Source organism: Lepidochelys kempii, chromosome 21, assembly GCF_965140285.1.
Source record: "Lepidochelys kempii isolate rLepKem1 chromosome 21, rLepKem1.hap1, whole genome shotgun sequence".
Lineage (NCBI taxonomy): Eukaryota > Metazoa > Chordata > Testudines > Cheloniidae > Lepidochelys > Lepidochelys kempii.
Genome location: NC_136400.1, coordinates 7,769,408 through 7,795,645, shown reverse-complemented (window position 1 = coordinate 7,795,645; position 26,238 = coordinate 7,769,408). Strand labels below are relative to the sequence as shown.

Below are 26,238 nucleotides of genomic sequence, written 5' to 3'. Positions count from 1 at the left end.
CTGATGGAAAACAGGGCAAAGGTGATTCTAAGACAAAGGGCTGCTTTAAAGGGCTGGAGCAACTAGGGCCATTCTGCCAGCCGGGCAAGATTTGCTGGTGCACAAGGAGGACGGCCTCACCCTGTGCCCAATCCTAATCACACCCTTTCTGCAGAGGGCAGGGAATGGCTGGAATGGAGCCAACCAGGAGATGCCCCTGCACAAGGAGACTTCTCCACTGCCCCTTTAGGGCCTAATTCTGTGGCCAGTCAAGTCAATAGCAAAGCTTCCAATGACTTTGTTGAAGCAGAGTCAGATCCTTAGGGCAGCTTGTTCTGGTTTATTGTATGTAATTACCAGGAGATACTTTATTTGCCCATACGGCCATGTATGTTACATCAATATGATTTTGCACCCAGAGAACGCCTTTCATCCTAAGGAGCTTTACAGGTAGCTTATCTACAGAAAAAAACTTCCTCCACCCATGAAATGCAGCAACCTCTGGGGTGGAGGCAATGTCAAAAAGCAGGGAGGGGAAGTTTGTATCAGGGCAAACAGCTGCAATTACAAAAAGCACCAGGCGATCTTTAATGCCCATGTGCAGCAGTCAAGGACCTCAGTAGTACTCAACCCTTCTACCTGGGAAGGCTAAAAGGCTGAGCAGCCCTTGCTGGGGCTAAAACCTGTGGTTTCAGGGAGTCTAGTAATGCCAAACCTGAGACTTTGCTCTCAAAGCCATTTACATACAGACTCATCCCTCCATTACTGCAGAGAAAGCCAGTCTGTGGTTAAAGCTACGGTACAGCCTGCCAGGGCTGCAGAGGAACAGGAAATAGCCCTGAGACTAGAAAGCTTTTATTGCTTTCCATGCTGGACAGCAAACTGGTCTGGGTGGTTTATTCCCTTGGATCTGGTCTCCTGCACGCTCCAAGCCATCCTCTGCTGAGGACTCCATGTGGTTTAAAAGTCTGTTCACTGACAGCCCAGCCAGGATAATAGGGGGTTTCACTTGCCAGCTCGCATTCTCCGGCATCATTACTAGGCCACAAGCTCTGAAGAAGCAAAACTAAAGCCACCTTTAAAGTCCCACCAACTATGAGTAACTCCGTCATGGAGAGACTGACACTTAATGGTTATGAATGACAAGAGGGGTGACCTCAGTCACTGGCCAGCCAGTGCTCCAGTGTCCCCCTGAGCATCCTTGTTTTGCAAAATGAGAGTTAGCAAAGGAAAAAGCCAAAGTGGGGGACTGCAGATGGCTCAGGGGCAAGGAGGCTTTCACTACCAGCTCAGGCTGGTACCTGCAGGCTGTTTGGTGGCCCATGCGAAATCAAGAAGGTGGGTCTCAGTCTAGTTCCCAAAGGATACGTGTCCACATCACAAAAACTAGCCACTAGAACTAACTAGCTACCCCAAGAAGGACAGAATGGGCCATGGAGACTGAACGAAATCTCTTCCCTCCTAGACGTGGTCCCACCAGGTGAGACACGTCACAGGGCAGCATGGGAAATCTTGCATTCACACTTGTCCTGTGGCTACGCAGAGGATGTCAGTCACCGTGGCACCTTTCCCCACAGGATTATTTATTACCTGTGTTGCTGTAGCACCTAGGAAACCCAGTCATGGGCCAGGCCCCATTGTGCTAGGTGCTGTAAAAATACAGAACAGAGACGGTCCCTGCCCAAAGAACTTACAATCTCTTTGTTCCTCAGTCCCCACTGGTTCCCCCTTTCGTTTTACCTCAGACCCACCCCTACACTTTATTTGTCCATATGTTTTGCTGGCCTCTATTTTTTTGTGGGCCTTCATCTCTAATGAAGAGGGAAGCTTTGGGGTCGTTTCAGGTGTCCCAGGCCTTCCATAAAGGTTAAACAGGCTCGCACCACAGCTGGGCAAACATATTCCATTAAAATTTCCCCTCCAAGGATTCTTCTTCTTTAAACAAAAAGTTGCATTTTGTTTGACATTTTTCAGCTTCCTAACTGGGAGGAAGCACCAGCACATTTGGGGGTTTTCATCATAAAAGCAAAACATTGTCAGCAGGAAAATTTGGCAAAACCAAGCCTTTTTCAAAATCCCCTTCCCCTTCCAAATTTCTTTGTACCCTGTTCACCTGGCTCCAGCTGGCAGCCCTTTGCCAGCCACTTAAAAATAAATACCAAAAATTAAGCTCTCAACTTGATTGCCTGCCCCAGCCACTTTGCGGAGTATCATCAGGATTTTTATAAGTATTTCAAGAGCTTTTCTTGGCCACTCTCATATTCTCCAAACATGAGCTCCCCAGCGCATGGGGTCAAGGGGAGTTACTTATATCCTGCAGCAGGAGGATAAGGCTCTTGCCTTTCTTGGCAGGAGAGTCCCCAGTGATGTCGGGAGGCAGGAAACGGAATAATCCAGGGGACTCCTGACTTGTGTTCTGATAAACCAGCTGTCGCACAGCCCCGACCCGTTCAGGTGACGCGCTGCCCCAGGGAAAGTGGGAGGGGCTGGGCCCAAGAGCAACCACAGGGCTTGTCATGTGAACATGCAAAGGAGCATGAAAGGAAGGACAAACGAAAGAGGGGACAGAGGAAGATGTTTGGAGGCTCGCTCCCCTTTCCCTGCCCCTAGCACAGCAAGGATTCGACAGCTCTCCACCACCCACCGCTCCCCCGGACACCAGGGAGTGTTCTGGTTGCACCAGGGCAGGCTCGCTGAGGTCCCTATGTGCGGCCGGCTGGCCACCGCTTGCTCACTCACTTTTGCAAGAACTCTTCCAGGCCACAGAGCTTGAGCACGAAGTCGTCCACATCAATGCCGAGCAGCTCGTCGTACGTGTAGCACAGCGTCTGGTAGATGAGCAGGTCCACCGTGGAGGAGCCTGTGGGGGTGGGGAGGGAACAAACCCAGCAGGGTGAGAGCCTCAGGCCACGATTCTCTGGGGCTCCCCATCCCACCCGCTTCTCTCTGATCAGTGACCGAGACTCTGCTCCCCACAATCCCTCTCTGCGCCTGGCTGGAGGTGGAGTCACGCGAGGAAGTGCACGCTGCCTCCACAGTGCCCCGTTCCTGCCTGGCAAGACACCAGGCAGCGTCTAACCCATGCGGCGAGCCACCGCCTAGGGCAGTGGTTCTCAACCTATTTACCATTGTGAACTGCATATGCAGCTCTCTGTGTGTTATGTGGGCCACATCCACACAATATATATAATACTCGTATGGCCCTGAAGGTGTCACATGGGCCGCAGCTGCGTGCTGATTGGGCCACAAGCAGCCCATCCAAGTCAGTGGAGACACTCCTGTTAACTTCAATGGGCTTCGGATCAGCCCTGTAATTGAAGGCTTATCTGCCTTAGTCGTATCCAAGCAACCACATCCAAAAGAGGACCAAAGACCTTGGTGCACATGCAGTGATGGAGAGTAAAAACGAGCTGAGACATCTGCACCTGGATCTTAACCCCCCTCTGGCCTTCTTGGACTCAGCATTTGGTGCTGTCCATCACAGGGTTTTGAGAAATTCAGAACCCAGGGTTTAGATGTGGGGGCCCCATCTCTAGCACATATCTGCCCATGGGAGCGACACAGACACTCTCTCCTCTGGGAGAGGAGCCACTGTCACCAGGATCATGTCTGTCCCATAGGAGCTGGAAGATGAATTTGTAGGACGAGGCAGAAGACACCACTGCTTTAGCTGCTAATGGCAGCCATCTTAGCCCCCTCGTTGCTGTGGGGACGGGCGGAGGTGTGGGTTTCTCGCCACACGAGGATACCGTGTTCACAGGTGGACACGGGGTCAGCATAGCACCATACTGACCACCCAAGCAGGGACTTACAGTCACAGGTGAAAGTGAGCGGTTCCTGCACACTGTCGCACACCACGGTCACCTTCAGGCTGATGCCGTGGCCCAGGTGCTCAGAACTGAGGTTGACCGTGCTCCAGACAAAGCCGGTGAGGGAATAATCCTTGGTGCTATAGCCGGATCTCAAGCTGCAGGCAGAAGAGGAGTTAGAGATCCCTGCCCCATCCCACAAAGGGCTTTATCCCTCACTGTGTGGTGGATTCTCCCAATCCTCTCTCCCCCTTTCCATAGAGGCACCAGAGGACTCTCTCCTGGCCTCTTCTCCTCCCTTTACAACCCAGCTCCAAGCGATCTCACTGGCTCACAGGGCCAACACCAGTGACTCCCACCATCTACCGCTCTCTCTCCAACTCGCCTCCCTCCATGCAGTCCTGCATCTCAGCCTGACTCTTCGATGTCTCCTCGCGGGTTTCTCATGGCCAGCCTGAGCTTGACCTGGCCCAAAATGAGCTCCATCTCCTCGGGCCCATGCCAGCTAAGTCCTCCTACTCCCCTCTTTCTCTGTCACCATCAGCACCACTTTCCTCCAAGCGGTTCAGGCCTGTAGCTTGGGAGGGGTGTGTCTTGGATTCCATCCTCTCTCTCTAGCTGAGATACCTGCCTCTATCACCTGTTTTTCATTTCTCCCATGAGCCATTGTGCATCCTTGCAAGCCACCCCTTATGCATGGAACACCCTCTCCGAACTAATCTGCAAAGCCACCTCCCACTCCAGAACTGAGGCTGCAACACCACTGGGAAATTGCCGGTTGGCAATGACTAAGCTACACAGGTGGCCAGCAGGGATCACCGATATCATACTTAATATTGACTTGAAACCAACTGATAGTGCAGCTAGCCAGACAGCAGGCCTCTGTTTGCTTGCCTTGGTGCATTCAGCTCCTTATGTCGGGAAACCATCCACCTAAGAGAGTCCTAAATTGTCTTAGTTCCCCCTCTTGCTTCCCCCTCCTTCCCTCACCCACATGCGTCAATCTCCTTTGTTAGGGAGGAGAGCCCTGAATGTTAAGAAGATATTTACCATCTCCCCATGCTGTCCCTCTATAAAGCTCTCCCAGCCCCAAAGTGTTGAAGAGAGCGGAAAGGGGCATCCTTATGCTGTCTCCCCGAATGCCTCTTTTATAGCTTTCAAACACCACTAGGCGCCACCCCCACCCACCTCCACTGCACCGCTCTGCACAGAATTGTGCCAAGGATTCCAATCAGGGCCCAGCACAAATGGGCTTGTTGTTTCTTCATTCGCACCCCGGGAATGACCCTTCCCCGGCGCCACTGCTTGGCTACCACGCAGCACAAACAGCAGAGACAACAAAAAGCATGTCTTCCTTCTCCCACGATTAATTAAGCCACAGTAATTAAATCCCCAGGGCATTTCAGCCACCCGTGCACTGATGGACCTCTGAGTTATGGCCTGTGCTGTAGGACAGGTTAACTCATGGAGACCCCAGAAAGACGGCTTGAATACGTCTCTATCCCTCCCAGATACTTACACATCTAGCATGTGGCAGAAAGCAGCCACCTCTTCATCCCTCTCCTCGGAGACCTCAAACAGCTCATAGCCATTAGCTAAGGAGTGCGGTCGGGAGGCAACCTAACAGGGAAAGAGAGCAAGTGATAGAGAGATAGTAGCAACAAGGCTCACGCAAACAGCAGCCAGTGGAGTGGAAGGGCTCCAATTTCCCACTCCGCTGAGCTCATTTCCAAGTCACTGTGGGATGCTTCTTATTCCCTTCCCCCCCCCCACCCCCGTAACATGCATAGGCTATGTCTTCACAGCAGTCTACCCTCAAGTTGGGTGACAAAGACATGGTTCCTCTCCCTTTTGCTGGATCCAGTTGTGAGAGACGCAAAGATTTCTGGGTGCGCATCCCATGGTTCATGGGGGAGGGATAGCTCAGTGGTTTGAGCATTGGCCTGCTAAACCCAGGGTTGTGAGTTCAATCCTTGAGGGGGCCATTTGGGATCTGGGGCAAAAATTGGGGATTGGTCCTGCTTTGAGCAGGGGTTTGGACTAGATGACCTCCTGAGGTCTCTTCCAACCCTGATAATCTATGACAGCTCACTTGGTCACTCTGGGCTTGCTTTCGCTGAGCATTGTGGGACAACTTGGCTGGCCCCAAGAGGGATTGTGGGCAAAAGTGGTAGAGGCCTGGGAAATTCATCTCCCAGCCAGACACAAGCTGGTGTGGTGTTACCGCCACTGTTGCCGAGACTGTTCCTCTCTGAGCATCGCTGTTACAAACTGAAGAGAGGGGCTAATGCATTTCATGGAAATTCCTAGGAATTTCTCCTTTGACTAGGGAGCAAGGTAAGATGCAGCATGCCAAGGAGGAGTACAGTAATTAGAGTGGGTTGAAATGTTTTCATGGTATGATTTTTTTTAAAAATGGCTTTCCAACCAAAATTAAAGTTTCTGCAGGAAATTTTCATTTGCTTTGAAATTCTAGGGTTTTTTCCAGTAAAAAAGTATTCCCGCACTCATCCCTTTTCCCCCTGGTCACCCCAATTTTCCAGTGGAAACAAAAGTGACCAGGGGAGGAGGGGAACTGAAAAGTGCTCCCATTCACATATATTCTAGGGGCAAAGTGGAGCAAGAAATGGAGTCAGGACTCTTGGAATCTATTCCTGACAGTAATTTGGGTACAGCATTTAGGGTGGATTTTCAAATGTGCCTGTCAGTTTCGGGTGCCCAGCTGGAGACACAATGGCCTGAATTGAAGAGGTGCTAAGTACCCGTTGCTCCCACTGGCTTCATTGCAGGTCCATCACCTCTGAAAATCAGGCCCCAGTTCGCTCATGTTAGGCACCCAAAAACTGAGGGCACTTCAAAATTTAGGCTTATAGGCCTTGGCCAAGCTCCCACAGTGAGTCAGTGGCCGAGCTGAGCGGGGAACCCAGGAGCTCAGGAATGCCCGTCTTTCAGTTTTGCTACAAGACTATGCTCCCACCCGCAGGCTTTGGAGATGATCAGCTGGAGGATGCTAGAGAAATGCAGAATGTTATTACTACTGAACACAGAGAACATCTACTACATGGAGTTATGTAGCTAACACACAAGAGGCTAGATCCTCAGACCTCACAAATGCCCCTGTGCGTTACTGGATCAGCACAGAGGGGATTAAAAGCTGCCTTTCCTTAGGGGAATCTTCAGCTGGCCTAGGACCGGCACCCCAGTACTCCTGGCCAGCGGATGGAGATGCTCTCTGCTGGCATAAGTTAGAACAGTTCTCAAGCTACTCTCACTTGTGCTGCAGGGCAGTTTAGTCTCCAGCAGCCCAACCGGCTGGGAAAGGGCAAGTTGCCTGGCACAAAGCCACCAATGGCCTCCCAAGTGCCATAGAGCCTTGGGCTGGGCTTTACACTGCAGGTATAAGCCTATGAAGTAAGCAGTTCATCCCACCCTGTGCACCAGAACAGTGAATGCTACAAGTGGCTTCACAATTATTTTCACGGTCGTGTTAATACAAAGACAGAGAAGGGGAAGAGAATCAGAGTCACAGCAACTAGGGATAGAAAAGCTCTGACAGGTCCCATCTGACCAGTGGAGAACAGTTCCTCACGAGCATTTTCAGCACAACGGCTAGTCATAGATTCATAGAGTCCAAGGCCAGAAAGGACCACTGTGATCATCCAGTCTGACCTCCTGTATAACACAGGCAAGAGAACTGCCCCTAAATCATTCCTTTGAACCAGAGCAGATCTTTTCGTCTACTTGTAAAAGAGCCAAGCAATGAGGCTTCCCCCGCTTTCCTAGTGGTGACTGTTCCACAGTCCCATATTAGTATTTGTACTATTGTAAAGCCTAGCAGCCCCAACTAAGATCAGAGCCCCTTTACGCTAGGCGCTGTACATACACATAGTAAGAGACAGTCCCTACTTTCAAGAACTTATAATCTAAATAGACAAGATGGGGGAACGAGGCAAAGCGATTTGCCCAGGGTGATGCAGCAAGGCAGAGGCAGGAAGAGACCACAAATAGCCTGGTGCCCTCCCCTCTGGACTACGTGGCCTCTCCGTAGAAACAAAGCACATCCAAACATCAAAAGCTAACGAAGAAAATTCCTGGTGCTTCGAACCATGAACCAAGAGGACCATCCCCCAAAGGGGTATCAGTTCCAGCACGGGCCCCCATTCCCCTACCACCTGTTTAAAATCTCTCTCTCCCTCCCTCCTGAATGCCAGCTGGGCATGCAGCAGCCTGTCGAGCGCCACGCTCAGTCTCACGCCGTGTGTGCGTGTGTGTGCACGGGTCTCAGAGCCTCGCTTGCTCTTTCTGAGCAAACAATGGGCTCGCTGTCAGAGCAATTAACCCGCCAAATAGCGAAAGAGAGGGAGAGAAAGGGAGAGAACACAACCGCCGCTAAAGACAATTTTAATACTCTTTCATGATTAGTGTCTGGCTCTGATTAAACAGAGAGTGACTTACATAACCCCCACGAGCGGCCCCCAGCTGCATCTTTCACTGACTGAGGAGAGAGGGATCCTGCAAGATTTAACAGGGAAGGCGACTTCACTTGTATTTATATCCCTCGAGTCCTGGAGGCATGGTCCTCTGCATCACATCTGAGAAGGATCCTCACTCGCCCCCGCCCCCCCCCCCCCCCCCCGCACACACACATTCCCTGATTAGCCGCTGCCTGCTGATACCCTGTGCTGGGGTGTGGAGGGGATATCCCCAGCCACAGAGTCTTGGGAAGGAATGTGCTGCAGCCCCCTTTCCAGCAGGAATCCAGCTAGGACAGCACTGGGAAGGGCCCGGGAATATATATATTTTAAAGGGGATGGCAGGGGAAGAAAGCAAGGTTGGATCTGAAGGATATTTTAGTACCCTCCTCCACCCCTGGCAGGAAAGCAGTCACACTGCTGCTTACAAGGAGACTCCAGTCTCTTTCCTGAGGATCTTGTGACATTTCACAAGCTGTTAGCCTCACTACCGGGAAGAGCAGATAGAGCTGTCAGGGCTGGAGATGCAGATCCTGCCTGGCTGGGGAAGGCTTTTGCTGGACACCACTTTTAGCTTGGACTTTCCCCCGGACCTTATAAATAGCACAAACAGTTGTAATCTTCAGGGCCGCAGTTCAAGGAAGGACCTAGAGGCCTGTGTCACAACAGGCCACTGACCAGCAGCAATGTACGGGCAGTGCCAAAGTGCCCCGGTCAGAAGCTTTGTTTGTTGGGGTAGCAACCCAAATCAATAGGGATGGATTCCCGAATGATCCTGGGTAGATTTTAAAAGGCATTGTAGGTCTGGGTGCTAGAGACCTGCAGCTGAGTCTTAAAATCAAGGTTTTGAACCCTGGTGGTCAATGGCCCATCAAGGCCCCATGGCAATTTTGCAACAATAAGGATCCCGGCATTCTGTGACAAAAGGTTTATCACCACCGGGTGTGGTGTACCTGGTGGGGGGAAGAGCAGGTACAGATGGGGGAAAAGGACTCTCAGACCAGACTCTCCCCTAGACCCGTGCTTGTCAAACTGCGGCGTGCGGAGCACTTTGCTCAGGATCTGCAAAGACCCAGCTGATCACAAGGTGCCAGTTCCTCATCCTTCTTTCCAGCTGCCATAAGTACAGGAACGCTTTCCCCCTATTGCTTTCTGATGCCAGCAATGGCTGTAGTTGCCCCAGGGAAGTTATGCAAGTGGGAATAGCAGGGGAAGTGGGTGATGGGAGGGGAAGGAATCATGAGACCATCCCTTGGTTTAGCTGCAGTTCACACTAGGGAAGAGTTTGAGAAGCCTTGCCTAGTCCCACAAATTCACTTGGTGGCTGTGGCCACACCCAGAACTGCACAGTGAGGCCCAGACATTGCCTGAACTGAAAGGAGAGAGGGAATTGAGGCTTGGGAAGAGGGGAATGTGCACGAGGTCTCCAGCATCCGGGCGGATCATTTCATAGCAATATCACAACCAGCTGCTGTCACAGGATTTGCATTTCTTCTCCCCTGCTGCTACAAGAGGCTGATCAGCCTCATGATCCAGCACCTCTTGGGCAATGTGTTTTCAGGAAGGAGATCTTATTGACGCCCCCAGGGAAAGGGGCCTGAGCCAGTGCACAGACGTACTTAATAAAGATGCGTAAACAACACATTGGACAACACAGAATGACACCGGGAGCCAGAGTCAAGCTGGTTTCCCTACAGTAGTCAGGGGACAAAGAGAGGGGAGAGAGAGAGAGACACACACACAGATTATTTGCATGCAGAGAAAAGCCTGAGGAGGTCAGGCTGTCTCTGTGCAAGGCCACATCCTGGCTCCCCTGGTATGCATCACTTTCCTGGCTCTTGCTGCCTCGCTGTCATTACGTCTGCTCCCTGGCTATCTATTCTAGCAGACCATCCTCCAGCAGCAGGCCTGGCCTCAGCTGTGCACAGTGCTAGTTCACAGGCATGCCATGAGCCCTGCCCTGCTAAGCCAGCAACTTCTTCCCCCATTGACCCCTGCACAGGGAGCCCGATCAAATCTCACCTCAGACTCAGGTGCACAATGCAGTGAAGACAACCCTGTGAGGCCACTAATGGAGGTGTAACCCACTCCCAGTTGAATCCTAGAGGTCAAGTTTAGAAAGGGCAGTTGTGAATGGGTAGGAGCAGCCTAGGATTGGGGTGGGATTCACACCTGCTTGTCTCAGCCAAGCCTCTAAGGAGAAAGCCAAAAGCCTCTTACCGGATCCACCGAGATCCTGCAGTTCTTGTTGGGCGCCACGTTCTTCCGGTTGCCGAATTTAGAGACGTAGGTCCTGGGAGGGACTTGGGGTGGCATGGTCTTGCTCCGAGCCACTGGCTTTCCAGTGGTCTCCTTCTCAAAGATGCTCCTGCCTTCCTTCCAGCCCCAGGTGGCCTCTCTCGAAAGATCGGTGTCATACGTGGACTTCAGGTTGAGGCGGGTGATGGCGTCATTGATGCCGTCGTAGTCCATGGCGCCATAGGGGTCTTCCTCTGAAATCCTGCGGGCCAGCAGCTTTCCATCAGCCAGCTCGTGGGCCGAGGAGAACATGTTGATGTCTCTGGGCTGGGGCCCTTTGTAGGACAGTGAGGAGCTTTTGAGGGAAGAGTGATTCACCTCAGAGGAGCTCCAGATGGAGAGGCGAGGGGGCAGTGGGGGAGGGGAGAGCTTCTTGGGGGACCCATCTTGGCCCGTGGTCCCGTTGAGTGGCTCGCTGAGGAAGTGTTCCCCTGAGCCATCAAAGATGTACAAGTAGTCACTGGCAAGAGGGCCCTTCAGCCATGGCTGGTTCTCCGGCTCAGGTGGCAGGACAGATGAGGTAGTGTTGTTGGTCCCAGGAGCTCTCGAGCTCCCTTGAACTGAGAGGGAGTTGTAGTTGAGGGTGGGATCCGAGCCAGAGAGACCTCGCATTAATTTGATGCTGTGGCAGTCATTCCTGACAGCGGGTTTGTTATAATCCAGAGCCGGGTCATCCCAGGAAATGAGGGAGCGGTCAGTGTTTTGCTTGGCCTGATTCTCCTCCTTGTCCTGCCTCAGGCGGGACAGAGCGTCATACTCCATCTGCAGGGCTTCAGCCAGAGCCAGCTCCTTCGGGCTGATCCCCACTGACTCCAAAGACTTCCAGTGCTCTCCATTGCCTCTGGTCGCAGACATCTCTCAGGGGAACAAGTGCCAGGGACCAGCTGCTACTTCCTGCTGGGCTCAGGGGTTAGGAACAAAGACATACTGCACCACCAGTGACCTGCAGGAGAGAGCAACAAAGACAGGGTCAGTGTACCAGCACACTGGCTGCTGCTTCACCGAAGGCTTCGCTATAATAAGGATCTCGCGTTTATATAGCGCCTGACTTTGAGAAGTACTAACCACAACTCTGATTAGAGACAAGGGGACAGCCAGGTACCCAGCACTTCTGGAAATCAAGCCCCTGTAGTCTTGGAACCTATAGCGTTGACCTGCCCCGTGGCAGTAAGGGAATTAAGCAGAATCTCAGGGTTACTTAATGGCACTCACTTCCCCTTGCCTCCTAAAGTGCTGTCCAGATTAACTGATCCCACAAACCATAGTGGTGATTCTAGATGGAGGGATTGCTGAGTGGAGGAGAGGCCTAATGCATTCTAACCCTCAAACACTGGGGGTTGATAACTTTGACTCAGACAGAAGTATTATTGCTTATCCACTGCAAATGGATTTCCATCCCCGCTGCAAGCTCCTTGGGGCAGGATTGGTCCATGACTCTGCACAGTGCCCAGCATGAGGCGGCCCTGATCTCAGGCGGTGCGTTATTCCATTGTGAGTTCTCTCGATGTAAAATCCTACCGTGGGGACAAGGCGCACATAGTTTTTGCCTCACCGAAGGTAGCTGAGGCCAACTCCAGACGGAGGGTATAGAGGTGACTTCAACTAGCTACATCGAGGTAAAAACTACCAGAGCCCTGGTCTCCTTTACCTGGATGTAAAAACACACCTGTTGTGCAGTGAAGACTTGGCCCCCACGCACTCCCCCCATACAAATAATGATGAAATGGCTGAGTAGAAGGCTACCTGAGCATCTTAGATAATCACGGATCTCCCACAGTTACAGAAAGCCGCTACAATGGAAGGGAAACGTAACAAGGCCACAGGAGATTCTGGGTTGGCAGGGTTTCTATTAGTCATTATAATCGATGTACAATGTGGGCCTGAATTACCCCTGCGTCACCCTGTACATTGCTACCAAGTCACAATGGCCACTCAGGGAATCCTGTCCTGTAACTTTAGACTTAACCTCAACCCTTCAGCCTGGGGGAAATCTCATGGCTGAAATTGTTCAAAACCACCTGTGGGATCTGGACACTCAGTTCCCAGTTGTACTCAGTGCCACTTTTTTTAAGGGCAGGTTGAATGATCTCAGCTCGTTGGCTCCGTATTGGCTGGAATGTACCTAGCACACTTGCAGCACTCTGTGTCAACCAAGACTAATCAAAGCCTGTCGCTAATGCAGGCTGCTCCCAAGTGTGCTGAGCAGTTTGCACGAGGTGCTCCTTGGATCGCAGAGCCTTGAAAACACAAGTTACTTTCCCAAGTTCAGATGTGAAAGAAGGAGGCGAAAGAGCCAGGGGGGAAGTCAGATGCAAACCACCTTCCTCCTTCTTGGCCCCAGCCCAAAACATCTAAACCACAGTGACCACAGAACTCTGTAGCACAGAGCCAGATTCCCCTTTTCCTCCAACTGATCTGATGCCCTGGAACTCTGGTCTCAGAAGTGCAGACCGCTGAGGTCTCTGCTGGCCAACACGACATTGCTCAGAGGAAGGATATTTCACCTCCTCTTCCCTTCTTAGCAAAATAAATAACTACATGGATGTTAAACAGCAGAATGGAGTGAGACCAAACCTCGGGAGACACAGGCGTCCGGCTTTTTTAATCCCTGGAGCTGACGGCCAGGTCAGTATTTTCACTCTCCAGTCGAGGGAGTCTAACTCTTGATTTCCATAAGGGGAAAGGCAGAGGATCATTAACAGAGAGACTACTATGAAATAGAGCTGCTCTTTATCCACACTCTCACAGCTCTGCAAGGAACAGCATTTGCGGGTAGGTTAGTACAGTTTGAAAAGGGAGAGTTGGATATTTTTCCCTTTATCCTGATTTCTGGGGCACGGGGAGAAGCAGATAATACATTACAACTGGGAGAGAGAGAGAGTGAATGTGAGTGAGAGAGAGAGAGAGAGAGTGTGTGCCCACACAACTTCTACTGGATGGAATCAGCAATTGTGTGTCATAAACCTTACACTGCTGCTAGCTAACAGAGATTCTCCTTTTGCGAAAGCAGTAGGGCCCTGTACTTTTGGAACAGGAGATCTGAATTCTGTCTCCACTGCTTCCATGAAGGTGTAGAGTACATGGACAATTAGGACCTGTTACACTATTTTGTCATGGATTATAGGAAACCATATCACTGAAAGCTCTGAGCCTCTGGATGAGTCACTCCAGCGAATAAAATCCGTGCACATATTATGCCCCTTTTCATGGCTAACCATCGCTTTCATGGCTGGGTGTGCCAGTGAGTCACAGGATGGTCACTCCGCACCCCACCCAATGGGACCTGGATAGTTGGATGGTAACATGGGATGGGCACGTTCTGATGGGAGAGCATTCCCCTGTGTGTCACCCTGTCCCTGCCACACCACCCCAGCACCTTTCCGAGGACATGGTGATGGAACCACTGGAAGGTGGAGGTGCTCATTATGGGGTGAGAGAGCGCTGCAAGTCATTTGAAAAGAGACCAATCCCTGACCACTTTGGAGACAGACAGACAGACAGCCTTCTTATTGCAATGTGCCCATCAGAAGCCTGGGAACAATACTGAGTTTTCATTCTACATCACTATCATCCAAGTTTTAACTACATCCCATTTCTGCTGCCTATAAATTGGCCCGCAGTATACCACCACAGCAATGAGTTTCATTTTGGAGGTGCTAATTAGCCCAGCATAGAGGGAATGTAGCACCTACAGTTTCCCCAATTGCAAGCCCAGCAGGTCCCCATCTCCAAATCCATGGTTCCGTAGTATGGAAGACACTTTCTCACAGCTACATACCCCATAGGGTTGATGTTTTGTTCCCTGGGTCTCCTCAGGGTCATGAGGAAAAATTTTCTTGAAAATCTCATTGCAGCGTAATTCAGTAAAATCAAATACCAGCGGCTCCACTTCAGAGGGCAAAGGCCTGTTCCGGGCTCGCGCACATAAACATGTACATGCAATTCCACACACACATCAGGCAACAGAGCCGACAGGCAGGTAGGGCATTAGGCACCTGAGCCACTTGCATGTGCAATCTTGCTAATTGCATGCACATGTCTTGCACCTGGACCTCAGCTTTCCATTGCTGCAAATGTGGCCCACCCTCTGAAAGAGAAGAGGGCAGCATCATGGAGTCACAGTGTCTTTCAGGCTGATGGGGTTTCTAGGAGGAACAGAAGCCCAATTCTCCTTTCACTTCCAGTAGGTGTAACTACATTGACTTCAGTGGAGTTACTCATGATTTAAGAAGAGAATCAGGCTCAAGGGATCCAACGGTCCAGTGCAGGATGCCCTTCTCAATGAGAGGGGTCCGCTCCCGAGCCTGCTCCCCATTAGCCAACCAGAGCGCCACACACTTTAACATGAACAGACTGCGTTGAGAAAAGGGGCTGGCTGCCATCTGCATTGGAAACAAAGCGGCCATCGTTCTGTGGGTGCCAAGCTCGGAGCGTCTGAATAGGAGGCAGTAACACAGCACCGCTCCCTCTGCCCAGAGAAACCCAGCCAGCCAGCGATTAGCAGCAATGGGAAGAGGGGGCCAAACGTCAGCAGGAAACAAAACCAACAAAAAATATAAAGCAGTGACTGAAATGATCTCACACCCTGCGTCAGACGGGGAGGACGAGGTTAGGAGAGGTCTCCCTCTGGACGCACCAGTACAGCGGTGAAGTCACATCTTGGAAATACTCCTCTTAGAGCTCCTGAAAAGCAACCAGAGGTGGAGGAGGGGAAATCTGGCAATGGCAGTGACCATATGCCCAAGGTATCAGGGATACGTGGGAGCAGTCCAGGGACATGGTCTGAATTTCAGGCCTTGCAAACTCTGGTCAGGGGGAAGCTTGGAATGAAGAGTTGCAGCAAAGAAAGTGGAATAGGTGTGGGGGGGGCGGGGAGAACCCGTCCTGGTGGCAGCTCAGTGTCGTCTGTGCTGTCCTATGAGGCAGGCGGGTGCACCGAGATGAGAGAAGAAGAGAAGGAGAGAAGGGCTATAAAGAGAGGGAGAAAGAAAAGGAAGAGCATATGCAGACTCCCAGGTAAAATACACACACCCAGCCTCATTCCCCTTCCTGGACCCTGCTTCTCAGTGCCCTGCAACGGACGCGGGCTGAGCAAAGCAGCTTCCTGGGCACGTACATAAGCCTTCCCTGGGTGGCAGACAAGCCTGCCCTGTCCCCACAAGATCCCTTGCTGTGGTGAGTGACGCTCCAGCAGGATTTCCACTGAGTTATCGGTGGCCAGCCGGCACCGCGCTGAGCTGACCCCGGGTGGTCAGCCTTCCCTGTGGCCTAAACAAAGAAGCCCACAGACACATGACTACAGCATGAGAGGCGCCAACGACGCTGTGAAGCCCTGCCTGGGCTGCCGTCTGCAGTTCACTCCTACTGTGAGGACAGCTAAGGGGTGCCGAGGGGCATTCAGCCGCCGCAACTGTCATTTATCTAGAGTGCGGATACTGCGAGCCTCCCTGACATGCGGGGCCTGTCCTGTGCGGCTCAGCCCTGAGCCGGAAGGACCCCCGCAGGGTGTCAGAGCGGAGTTCAGTTTCCACAGCCTGCCGAGGCCTGTGGTAACGCCATGCCACTGAAGAGGTCTATCAAAATCAGGCAGGTAATGAGAACCGATGACAACAGCGATATTGAAACCGCAACACCTTTGCCAGCGTGGGAGTGGGCTACACAGGCGAAGTGAGCTAGTCAGTGACACAGAGCTAGGCACCGCCTGCTCCTGACGGAGGGCTTGTTTCCCAACACACAAGCGCTAGATTATCCCATCGCTGCATGAGTTTCAGAGAGTCTGTTTGTTCCCTCTGCCGCCCACGTGCCAGAGTCCTTTCTTTCCATAACGTGCCGCTGAGTGCAGAGCTGCTCAGACATTTTCTGTCATATTGTTTTTAAATGGAAAACGGCTTTTCCACAAAACAAAAGTTCACTATGAAAATTTTCCATTTCGGTTGACAATTTGGGGAGAGAGGGGGTTGTCAAAAAACCGAAATCACAGATTTCTAGATGCCAAGGCCAGCAGGGACCATTGTGGTCATCTAGTCTCACCTCCTGCAGGACACAGGCCAGAGACCTGCCCCACAATAATACCAAGAGCAGAACTTTTAGAAAAACCTCCAATCTTGATTTAAAAATTGCCGGCGAGGGAGAATCCACCACAACTCTTTGTAAATTGCTTCAGTGGTTAATTACTCTCCCCGTTAAAAATGTATGCCTTATTTCCAGTCTGAACATGTCTAGCTTCCATTTCCCGCCACTGGCTCATGTTGTACTTTCCTCTACTAGATCGAAGGGCCCATTATGAAATATTTGTTCCCCAGGCAGATAGTCATAGACTAATCAAGTCACTCCTTAAATCTTCTTTTTGTTAAACTAAATTGATTGAGTCTTTGAGGCCATCACTGTAAGGCAGGTTTTCTTAATCATTCTCATGGCTCTTCTCTGACCCCTCTTCAGTTTATCAACCTCCTTCTTCACTTGTGGGCACCAGAACTGGACACAGGAGTCCAGCTGCCAGCTCTGGAATATGGAACATTCTGGAGCTTTGGCAACTGAAACGTTTTCAATTTTATAGCGAAGAACAATTCAGCCTTTTGAGTTTTTGGGTGAAAACCTGAAAAAAATTCAAAGAAAAATGTTGACCCAAAAAAGTCTGTTTTGTCCCTGTTTTTCACAGGAAAATAACATCTTCTCAGCCAACTGTAGTTGAACATTTCTGAAACAGGAAGCGGGCCAGGCTCAGAAGTGTCAGATGAGCAGCCAGGAGTCTGGATGCTGATCTGAATAAGAGATGGGCAAAACTCCATCAGCTTTCGCTATCAGTTGTATCCTGGGTGAGTGGGGAGGTAAAGGAACCTTCATAATTGGTGTGTAGCAGAGAGGGAGATGTTACACTATCAGCAGGGCTGAGCCCCGGCACCTCTGGGCTTGGCAGTTCAGAGCCCTGGCACCTCTGGGCTGGGCAGTTCAGAGCCCCGGCACCTCTGGGCTGGGCAGTTCAGAGCCCCGGCACCTCTGGGCTTGGCAGTTCAGAGCCCCGGCACCTCTGGGCTGGGCAGTTCAGAGCCCCGGCACCTCTGGGCTGGGCAGTTCAGAGCCCCGGCACCTCTGGGCTGGGCAGTTCAGAGCCCCGGCACCTCTGGGCTTGCAGCATCAGTTATGAATGTAAAAAAATGACTTGAGCCCCAGCCCCTAATTGCATGAGCCCTGGCACCTCTTTCCTTACAAATCGAGCACTGACTACAGGTAGTCTCTTCATGCAAATAGTTGTAGAGCTGTCAGGTAAGGGCTCCTGGAGGACGAGCATGATCTCATTACACACGCGGCCCGCCCTCCTCCCAGGCTGTGGGGTGGCACCCATCAGGCACATATGCTACAGGCAAAGCACAGTGTGAATGACTATGCAGGGGACAGTGGGATACAGTGGTCAGAAAGTCAGGGCTAAAACCTGCCTGGAGCGGTCCTCTGAGTCACAGCCAGGTGCAGCGATGAACTGCCTGCACTTCGACTTGGTGTTGAAGCAGGGGAGAGAACAGCAACCCCTCGAGAAACCCACTTGAAATCATAGAGCTAGGCCATGCCACATGCAGAATAAACTTCCTCCTGCAGCCAGTAACCTGGCCATGAAGAGGATCGTGTGGGATGTGACATAACCAAGACCGTACCCCCCAGCTCCTCAGACTCCAGTGGCTTTCTACGGATGCCTTCTTAAAATAGTTTGTGTAGCAGCTTTCCTCTGCTGCCGAGTCATAAGCAAATGCAGAGCCGGGTCAGTAAGATCAGTGTAAGAGTGTCTGCCGTTCTGTGAGAGGAGCCCTGTATAAAGCAACATGCACATGTGTGTGGGCAACAGCAGAGGATAAAGGGAACTGAAAAGCCAGACAAAAAACTGTTCTAACACCATCTGTGTTCTGGTTGCCTCAGCATCTTTCCTGGTCACCCTCCAGACCGCAGCTAAAGCAGTGCTTAGTATTTATCTGAAGACGCCCGGCACAGGCCTAGCAGTATGGGACAAATCTGGGGGGACTGATCCAAAGCCCACTGCACTCAGTGGGAAAAACTCCCAGTGGCTTCATTGGCCTTCAGATCAGGTCCAGTGAGATCTCACAAAAAGAATCAAGAGAGGAGACATTGCTGAAAGAAGCAAGGTGGGTTCAACCCAGTCACACCTGCCCTCACAGCAGAAACATATGGCCCCCTCTCCTGTTTCATACATTGCTCTGGGGCAGAGCTAGTTGGGAATTTTTTTGACAACACGTTTTTCCATCCGAAAATGCTGATTCATCAAAACCGAAACTTTTCACAGGAAAGGGTCAGTTCTGGTGAATTTTTTGACTTGAAAATGTTTTTGCAAAACATTTTGAAATTGTCCAAGTGTTTCAGTCTGGAATTATTTAGTTCAAAAAGGGATTGTTTTGAGCAAGTCCCCTGGCCTGTGTTCTTCAGGGAATCTGACGAGATGATGACACCAGTCCCTCCAGGCCCTGGAATCTATGAATATAATGAAAAAGTCCAGTCTTCTGGTTCCAAATGACTTTTTGTTTTGAAATTTAAGGTAATTATAACATCCAAAAAATCTAAATAAAAAGTTATCGAATAAAATGAAACATTTCAAAATTACAGAAACATTTCTACGGACCCAAACTGAAGGGTTTGGGGTTGTTGTTTTTTTCCAATTGGTTAGTCTCTAAGGTGCCACAAGTACTCCTTTTCTTTTTGTGAATACAGACTAACACGGCTGCTACTCTGAAACCTGTCTTTTTCCAGATTTCCAAAGTACAGACAGCAGAATGAAGTATTTGAGGGCTGCTTTCAAAAGCCAACCATGAGCCGGTGAAATTCACCCCTGCACAGAGGGCCAGAGTGAGGCCTAAGAACCAGTAAAGTGTTCAGCATAGTGGTGCTTCAGTCTTGTGCGAGCAAAGCCCTCTGCATAGGGGTAGATCTCATTGTTTAAAAGAAGGTGGCCCTAGATAGGCTTCCATTAGACATGGGAGCTGGCTCCTCCTCCACTAACTCCCCTGCTTGCCCCCCATGGAAAGCCAATGCCTTAGAGATTCAAGCAAGTTCTGCACTGCCGAAGTGATGGGCTAGAAAATCTAATAGGTCTTTTTCCACCTCCCATTTCCATTTGTTCTCTCCAAGTCTCAGCTCTGCTGAAAAAGCCTGTCATTTGCCTTGCTTATTCTTTGCCAGTTAGGCAAGCATCCGTCTGCATTTCCATTAGAAACTCTCTCTCCTCCCAAAAAGCTATTTAAAAAATTACATAGGTCTGAAATCTGGCTGGTGAGGTCTCAGCCTAGGAGTGAAAGGAGCTGGAACCAAACTGCAAAGGAACAGAGAAGAACAATTTTTTCCTCCATAAAAGAAAATAACAATAAAAGACTAGATTTCTGACTTTGAATTTCCTAGCATTTGTCAGGGTCACGTCAGATCTAGGAGAGTCTTTAAATCAATACTTTCTGTGCCCCCTCCCAAAGAATTACTCCCCAGTGCTTGCATATTACCATGCAGGCCTGTGGCCTGGCTGAGAAGGGATAGGTACTTAGGGTGAAATTCACTCCTGTGCACTGAAATCCCTCCCACGTCTTATGGTTAAAGTTTAACCCCATTTCCTTCTCGGCATCCGCAGCTCAGAGCCAAGCCCAGCGACTAGGTTTGAATCTCATATCAGCAGCACAAGCACAGCGTTACTGAGATGCCCCATGAGGGTCTAGTCCTAAACTTTCTCTGACGAAAGACTACTGGGAGATAAAGACAAACTAGCCCATGCTGCTATCCAGCTCTTCACATGAACAAAGCATGTTGCAAATGTTCATTAAGATGGTGTCGTACAAACCAAGCCTGTTAGCAGGAGCAAGGCCCTGAGCCCACAAAGCATAGCAATGAGGGGTCAGATTGGGCTTCAGTAGAATTACTTGCATGCTTAAAATTAAGCGCACGCCCAAGTGCTTTGCAAGTTCAGCATCTTAGGACCCCGGTCGAAGGTCTCCAAATTTAGTGTTGCCAACTCTCATGATTTTATCATGACTCCTGCAATAGTTGGTATTTCTCTTAAATCCTCAGTGCCCGGAGTCATGTGATTTAGGTGAGACTCTCAGCTATCATTTAGCGGAAAAGGGAGCTCCTAGCCCTCCTGGTTGTGAGGAAGATCTTGAAAACATGAACCCTAAAGGCTCAAAGCCCAGAAGGCCAATAAAAAGAGCTTAAAATGCACTTTCCTGTGTAACCATGAGAGAATGGCCAATGGCATTTTTGAAGAGACCCACAGGTAGATTTAACCCCTGGAAAGATACATGGTTAAACAGATCAGGCTCAGGAAAAGGGAGAGGAATGGGAGACTTTAGTGTGGGGTTTCAAAATCCCATCTTTCAAGGCCTGGATTTTCGTGGTTTTCAACAGCAGCATTGAGTCTGAAAACAAACATATGGGATTTTAATTGAACAATGACAATTAACGATTACAATAAACGATTGAACGATAACAATAAAACCCTTCTGAAAAATTGTAAAACATGTTTACGTTGATTTGGGTTTTAAACATTTTGAATCAAATCCAGTCCTGGTGTGAACTAGTGCAACTCCAGGGACCTTAATGGAGTTCTGTTCATTTGTATCTAGGATGAATTTGGCCGTTCATGTTTAGAATTCTTATTGCAATTCAAATGCAATTGCTCTGGGCCACCGGGGTGGTGGGGGTGATGGGGAGGAATTACTCATTGGAGCTTTAAACTAAGTCTATCATAGCTTGTCGGCATGCAGAAGTTGTACCGCTTCAACTACGCTGGTGTAGTTAAAGCAATACAATTCCCTGAGCGTGGATGCAATTCTACTGGCATAAAAAAGCATTTACCAGTATAGCTTATTCCTGTACAGGAAGCGGAATGAGCTATGCTGGTATGAGGCATCTTTCTAATCGTGTAGCGGCGTCCTCCCTAGGGGCTGTACTGATAACTATTCCAGTTAAAAAACTAACTAACTAACTAAATAAAAATCATCCTCGCTAATAGTTCTACCAGTACAAAATATGTATAGAGAGCAGGTGTAAGGCTCTTTGTTATGCTATAAAAGGCAGTTGTTTGTTAAGTACCAGCTGATTATGAAGAATAACATGTTTACTGAGGTTTCGAAGCTACTGAACATGTATATTTATGAGCGGGTTGTTAAACTGGAATGAACTGGTGTCACTTACAATTCCTTGATTGAGTGCAATACAAAATAGCACATAACAAACATTCCACTCAGCACTGGGGCACCATCACGCTAGGACCAGTCCGTGCCCGGAAGAGCTTACAGCTAATTTCCCCAGTTATACAATGGGGATATTGATACTAACGTGCTTTGAGATCTATGGATGAAAAATGCTTGGTAAGCAGTAGGTATTATTATTATTTCATATACAATAACTGAAACACACCTAAGTGCTGGGCCAATAACCATACCTGGTACCCTTCGGACGAAGCGCACCTGCTGCCAGGCTAGAAAAGTGTGGGCTTGATCCCCATCTCATTTGAGTCAACGGGAAAAAACAACCAACCCTTTCACTGATTTTAATAGAGAAGGATCGAGACCTAAGTGTTTGATGGTTTTTTGCCCAAGGGAAGGGAAATTTCATTTCCAGCACCAGCCTCTGCTGAACACAACAACAGGTTGAGAAGCAAAAACCAAGGGCACTGAAAGCAAAGTGGATGCTGCTGCCGAAGTGCAGTTAATGGGGACTTTTCCTTTCCAGCCCAAGGGATCCCCGAAATATGAAAACTCTGTCTGCCAGTCAGAGAATACAAACTCAGCCCTCCCATCTGGCCCATTACAGGCCTGCCACAGAATGCACAGGGCAGGGATGCGTTTATTATTACTGGCCTTTCTATTACAAGTGAACTTCCCCCAACAGGGCTGCTACATAAATAGGACCTGATTAAGTGATCCAATGAAGTCTTTCCATTATCAACATCAACAAGCTTTGGATCAGGCCCATAACGTTGCCATGCTGGATCAGGCCCATGATTCATGCAGTCCAGTATCTGCCTCTGATAGTGCCCAGCACCAGCTGTTCATGAAACCTCTTCATGGAGCATTAGGGAATAGACTGCCCAGATGACAGGTTTCAGAGTAGCAGCCGTGTTAGTCTGTATTCGCAAAAAGAAAAGGAGGACTTGTGGCACCTTAGAGACTAACCAATTTATTTGAGCATAAGCTTTCGTGCATCTGATGAAGTGAGCTGTAGCTCACGAAAGCTTATGCTCAAATAAAATGGTTAGTCTCTAAGATGCCACAAGTCCTCCTTTTCTTCTTATTGCCCAGATGGGAAGTTTCTTCCTGACCCCACTCAGTTAGTGGTCAGTTTAGCCCTGAAGCATGAGGATATCTATTTTTTATCCTATCCAGTGCAACTGGGGAGGTTGCTATTATTGGTAGAAATGTCTAATCCAAGGAGCGGAGACCATACCATGTGATTTAGGCAGCGAATAGCGACTCCGAGACTGAAACCCATCGGCATGAACCATTTGTGGCATCAAAATCAAGTGGTTAGATTTTCCAAAGAGTGCAGCCCTCAGCAGCCCGCATTGTTCTCGCTGTGCACGGGTCAGGGGGTGGGTGGATTCTCCATTGTCCTCGGCGGGAGCTGCTGGGGGCTGAGCCCTTTTGAAAATCTGACCCTAAGTCTGTTTGTAGGTAATTAGCGAATGGAGCAAGGGGCTGAGGAATTGTCTAATGAGCTGTTCGCTGCTCATGGTTCACCCAGATCTACAGCAATGTTTGGCCACCCAGCGCCGCGTCACAGGGGACCATCCAGACCCCACCCCCATCCCCTTGCGTGCAGATGGATTCCTCCTAGCACACATGATACTGTAAATTAACAGACAGATACCCTCAAGGGTTGACCAAGGGCATAGGCAGAGGGGCTTGGTGGGGAGGCAGTGAGGCAGACAGAACCATGCTGAAAATCTAACGGGGCAGTGGGGGGGAAGAAAGGCCCAGCCCCCTTTTCTCTTTGCTATGCATGGCTGAACTGATTGCTTTGCACAGCTGGTGTGATGCACAAGGAGGCAGCCCTATGGCTTGGAGCAGCAGGCCTTTCAGACACACGGAGGGGAAAGTTCACCACCACACACCCCACTCCTCTCTCTCTCTTTCTCTCTCTGTCACACACACACACACACACGCTCCAACAGGAGCATTTCCTTTCTACATCTTGGGTGTCTCAGAAGAGTCAGTCCTCTCCCACATGTCCTGCAAGGAGATTTACAGAGAAATCATTTCATGCTGATTAGAGGTCCCAGATCTGCAGCCCTGGGTACTGACATCCTCTAGACCAGTGGCTCTCAACCTTTCCAGATGACTGTACCCCTTTCTGGAGTCTGATTTGTCTTGCGTACCTCCAAGTTTCACCTCACATAAAAACTACTTGCTTACAAAATCAGACATAAAAATACAAAAGTGTCACAGCACACTAGTACTGAAAAATTGCTGATTTGCTCATTTTTACCATGTAATTACAAAATAAATCAACTGGAATATAAATATTGTACTTACATTGCAGTGTATAGTATACAGAGCAGTATAAACAAGTCATTGTCTGTATGAAATGTTTGTTTGTACTGACTTTGCTAATGCTTTTTATGTAGCCTGGCAAATACCTAGATGAGGAGTTGATGTACCCCCGGAAGACCTCTGTGTACCCCAGGGGTACACTTACCCCTGGTTGAGAACCATTGCTTAGCTATCCTCCGGTACAGCACAGATGGCTGCAAGGCAAACTTCCCCCACACCGCCTTCTGCCAATACGCCTGCGCCTTGCACTGCCGGGGAAAATGACCAAGAGGGACGTGCTCCCTCCGCAGCCAGCAGTCATGGCAGTGGCTTTGGTTCCATAATGTACTTATTAGAAATTCGGGGGCAGGGGGGTTGTGAAGATGGGAATTGGACCGACACCTGCAAAGCTGATTCCAGATGGCTCACCCCACAGTTATCCGATGGAAATAATTTTGCTTGCCACCAACATGATCCTGGATTCAAACCAGCGACCTACTGGTAAATGGTTCTAAATCCCCATCACCAAAGTCCAGAATCACCCCATTTCTTTAGACCTATGGCCTGTTCGACGTTCACTTTGATTTTCCTCTCCTGCTCCCTTTTGCTATCAATCAGCCCAACCAGGAGCCACTTTCCCCCCTCATAGTTGCTGTCTGTGGTTGGAATGTGGGTGCATCGTAACAAAGCATTAGGAGCTGTTATCCCACCAAAGATATTGTGTTCACGCTCTCTATTTCAGGACTTTCTATTCCCGCCCCCACCTATAGTATCCAAGCGCATGGGGCCAGGTCAATGGCAGGTACAATTTTAAAAGGACTGGAGAGACACTTTTGTTCTCTTTCAGCCTTTCTTTACACCCTGCTAGCTGCACCTGCTGCATTAGTGATCCCATTGTATGCCATGGCATGTCTGCCTTCCAGTGGGGATTACGGAGATGCCACGGGGGGGAAGGGGGCCAGGGGGGGGGGGCAACACATAGCTGCGTCCCTGGAATAGCAGCAAAGCCAGAAGGGCAGAGGTGGGATCGCAACCGGAGTGACATTATCCGGTTTACCAAGCAACCCAGCTCCTGGTCAGACAGCACAGAACCAGGGAGGATGAGTTTAACCCTGTCCAAAGAGATGAGCATCAGAGGGGGTGGGGGATGAGGATGGGTGTCACCCATCTGGTACACAGACATGCATCTGCACACGTTAAGGGTTAAACCAGCCCAAATGCGAACAGCCTGCTGTGTGCCCGCTCCGCTCCCAGCAACTGAACACCACCTGCTCCACTCCGGGGAGGGACAAGGGAAACCAAGCAGAAAATTGTGCAAAAATCTGTGGGAATTCACAGCAGAGTGAACTCTCTAGCGAGTCCCCACGCCTCTTGCTCAGCCCTGGAGCAGATGCAGCACATACAGCGGATGGAGGCTCTGGTGTAGGGACTGGGAGACGATGCTCATGTTGGCTTAGCTAGGAAGGGGGAGTCAATGCAGGCACATCTGCCTGGAGAGAGCCCCTGGATGCTTGCAGAGCGATGTGCAACGTGGGCTTTCCCCTCTCCCACAGCTGCTGTTCAGAGGCAGAAACGTTTGAAGCATCTGAGAAGGCATCAAACATCCAAGGTCAAGGAGGCAGAGCAGGCCCCGGAGGGAGGCCTGTGGGAGTCAGGGAGATGGAGGCTATGCCTATAAAGAGGGGACAATTCACACCCATTTATAACCAGACAGAGGGAGGAGCAAGCCTGAGAAAGGTGAAGTCCAGTGCCTTTTCCATCAGGCTCCAGCTTCCAGCTATCCTACAACACCCACCTTAACTGCATCCGCGCAGCCTCATTCCCAGCCAGCAGCTTGGAGCTGGCGGCATTCTGCCTTGGCTACTGCATCTATAAGGGTCATTCCCAGGGCAGGCCTCTCGCAGGCAGTATGGCCCAGTGGATAGAGCACCAGGCTGGGAGGCAGGAGAGCTACATTCTAGTCCCAGCTCTGCCACTTGCTCACTTTGTGATCTTGGGCAAGTCACTTCACCTCTCGGTACCTAACCTGTGACGTTGCGCGTGTGTGTAGAGGGAATGCTTCCTTGGTCTGGCTCATCTATCTAGATTGTAAGCTGTTCAGAGCAGGGACTGCCTCTTACTGTGTGCATGTACAGCACCTTGCACAATGGGGTTCCAGTCTCTAGAGTC

General features: G+C 50.1%; 1 protein-coding gene across 3 annotated transcripts in view; it reads right to left on the bottom strand.

The window, feature by feature from the left end:
- The window catches only part of PIK3C2B (phosphatidylinositol-4-phosphate 3-kinase catalytic subunit type 2 beta), a 78,440-nt gene that overhangs the window by 39,456 nt on the left and 12,746 nt on the right, over positions 1–26,238 (bottom strand). For 2 of the 3 annotated variants that reach the window (XM_073319542.2, XM_073319541.2), the window contains 4 exons: positions 10,481–11,501; positions 5,308–5,408; positions 3,792–3,946; positions 2,719–2,839 (listed from right to left, as the gene is read on the bottom strand). In XM_073319542.2, coding sequence (XP_073175643.2) covers positions 2,719–2,839; positions 3,792–3,946; positions 5,308–5,408; positions 10,481–11,413 — 1,310 coding nt within the window. In that variant the 5' untranslated portion in view covers positions 11,414–11,501. Of the gene's footprint in view, positions 1–2,718; positions 2,840–3,791; positions 3,947–4,618; positions 4,722–5,307; positions 5,409–10,480; positions 11,502–26,238 lie in introns of those variants that run through there. The other variant, XM_073319543.2, reaches the window with a different exon arrangement.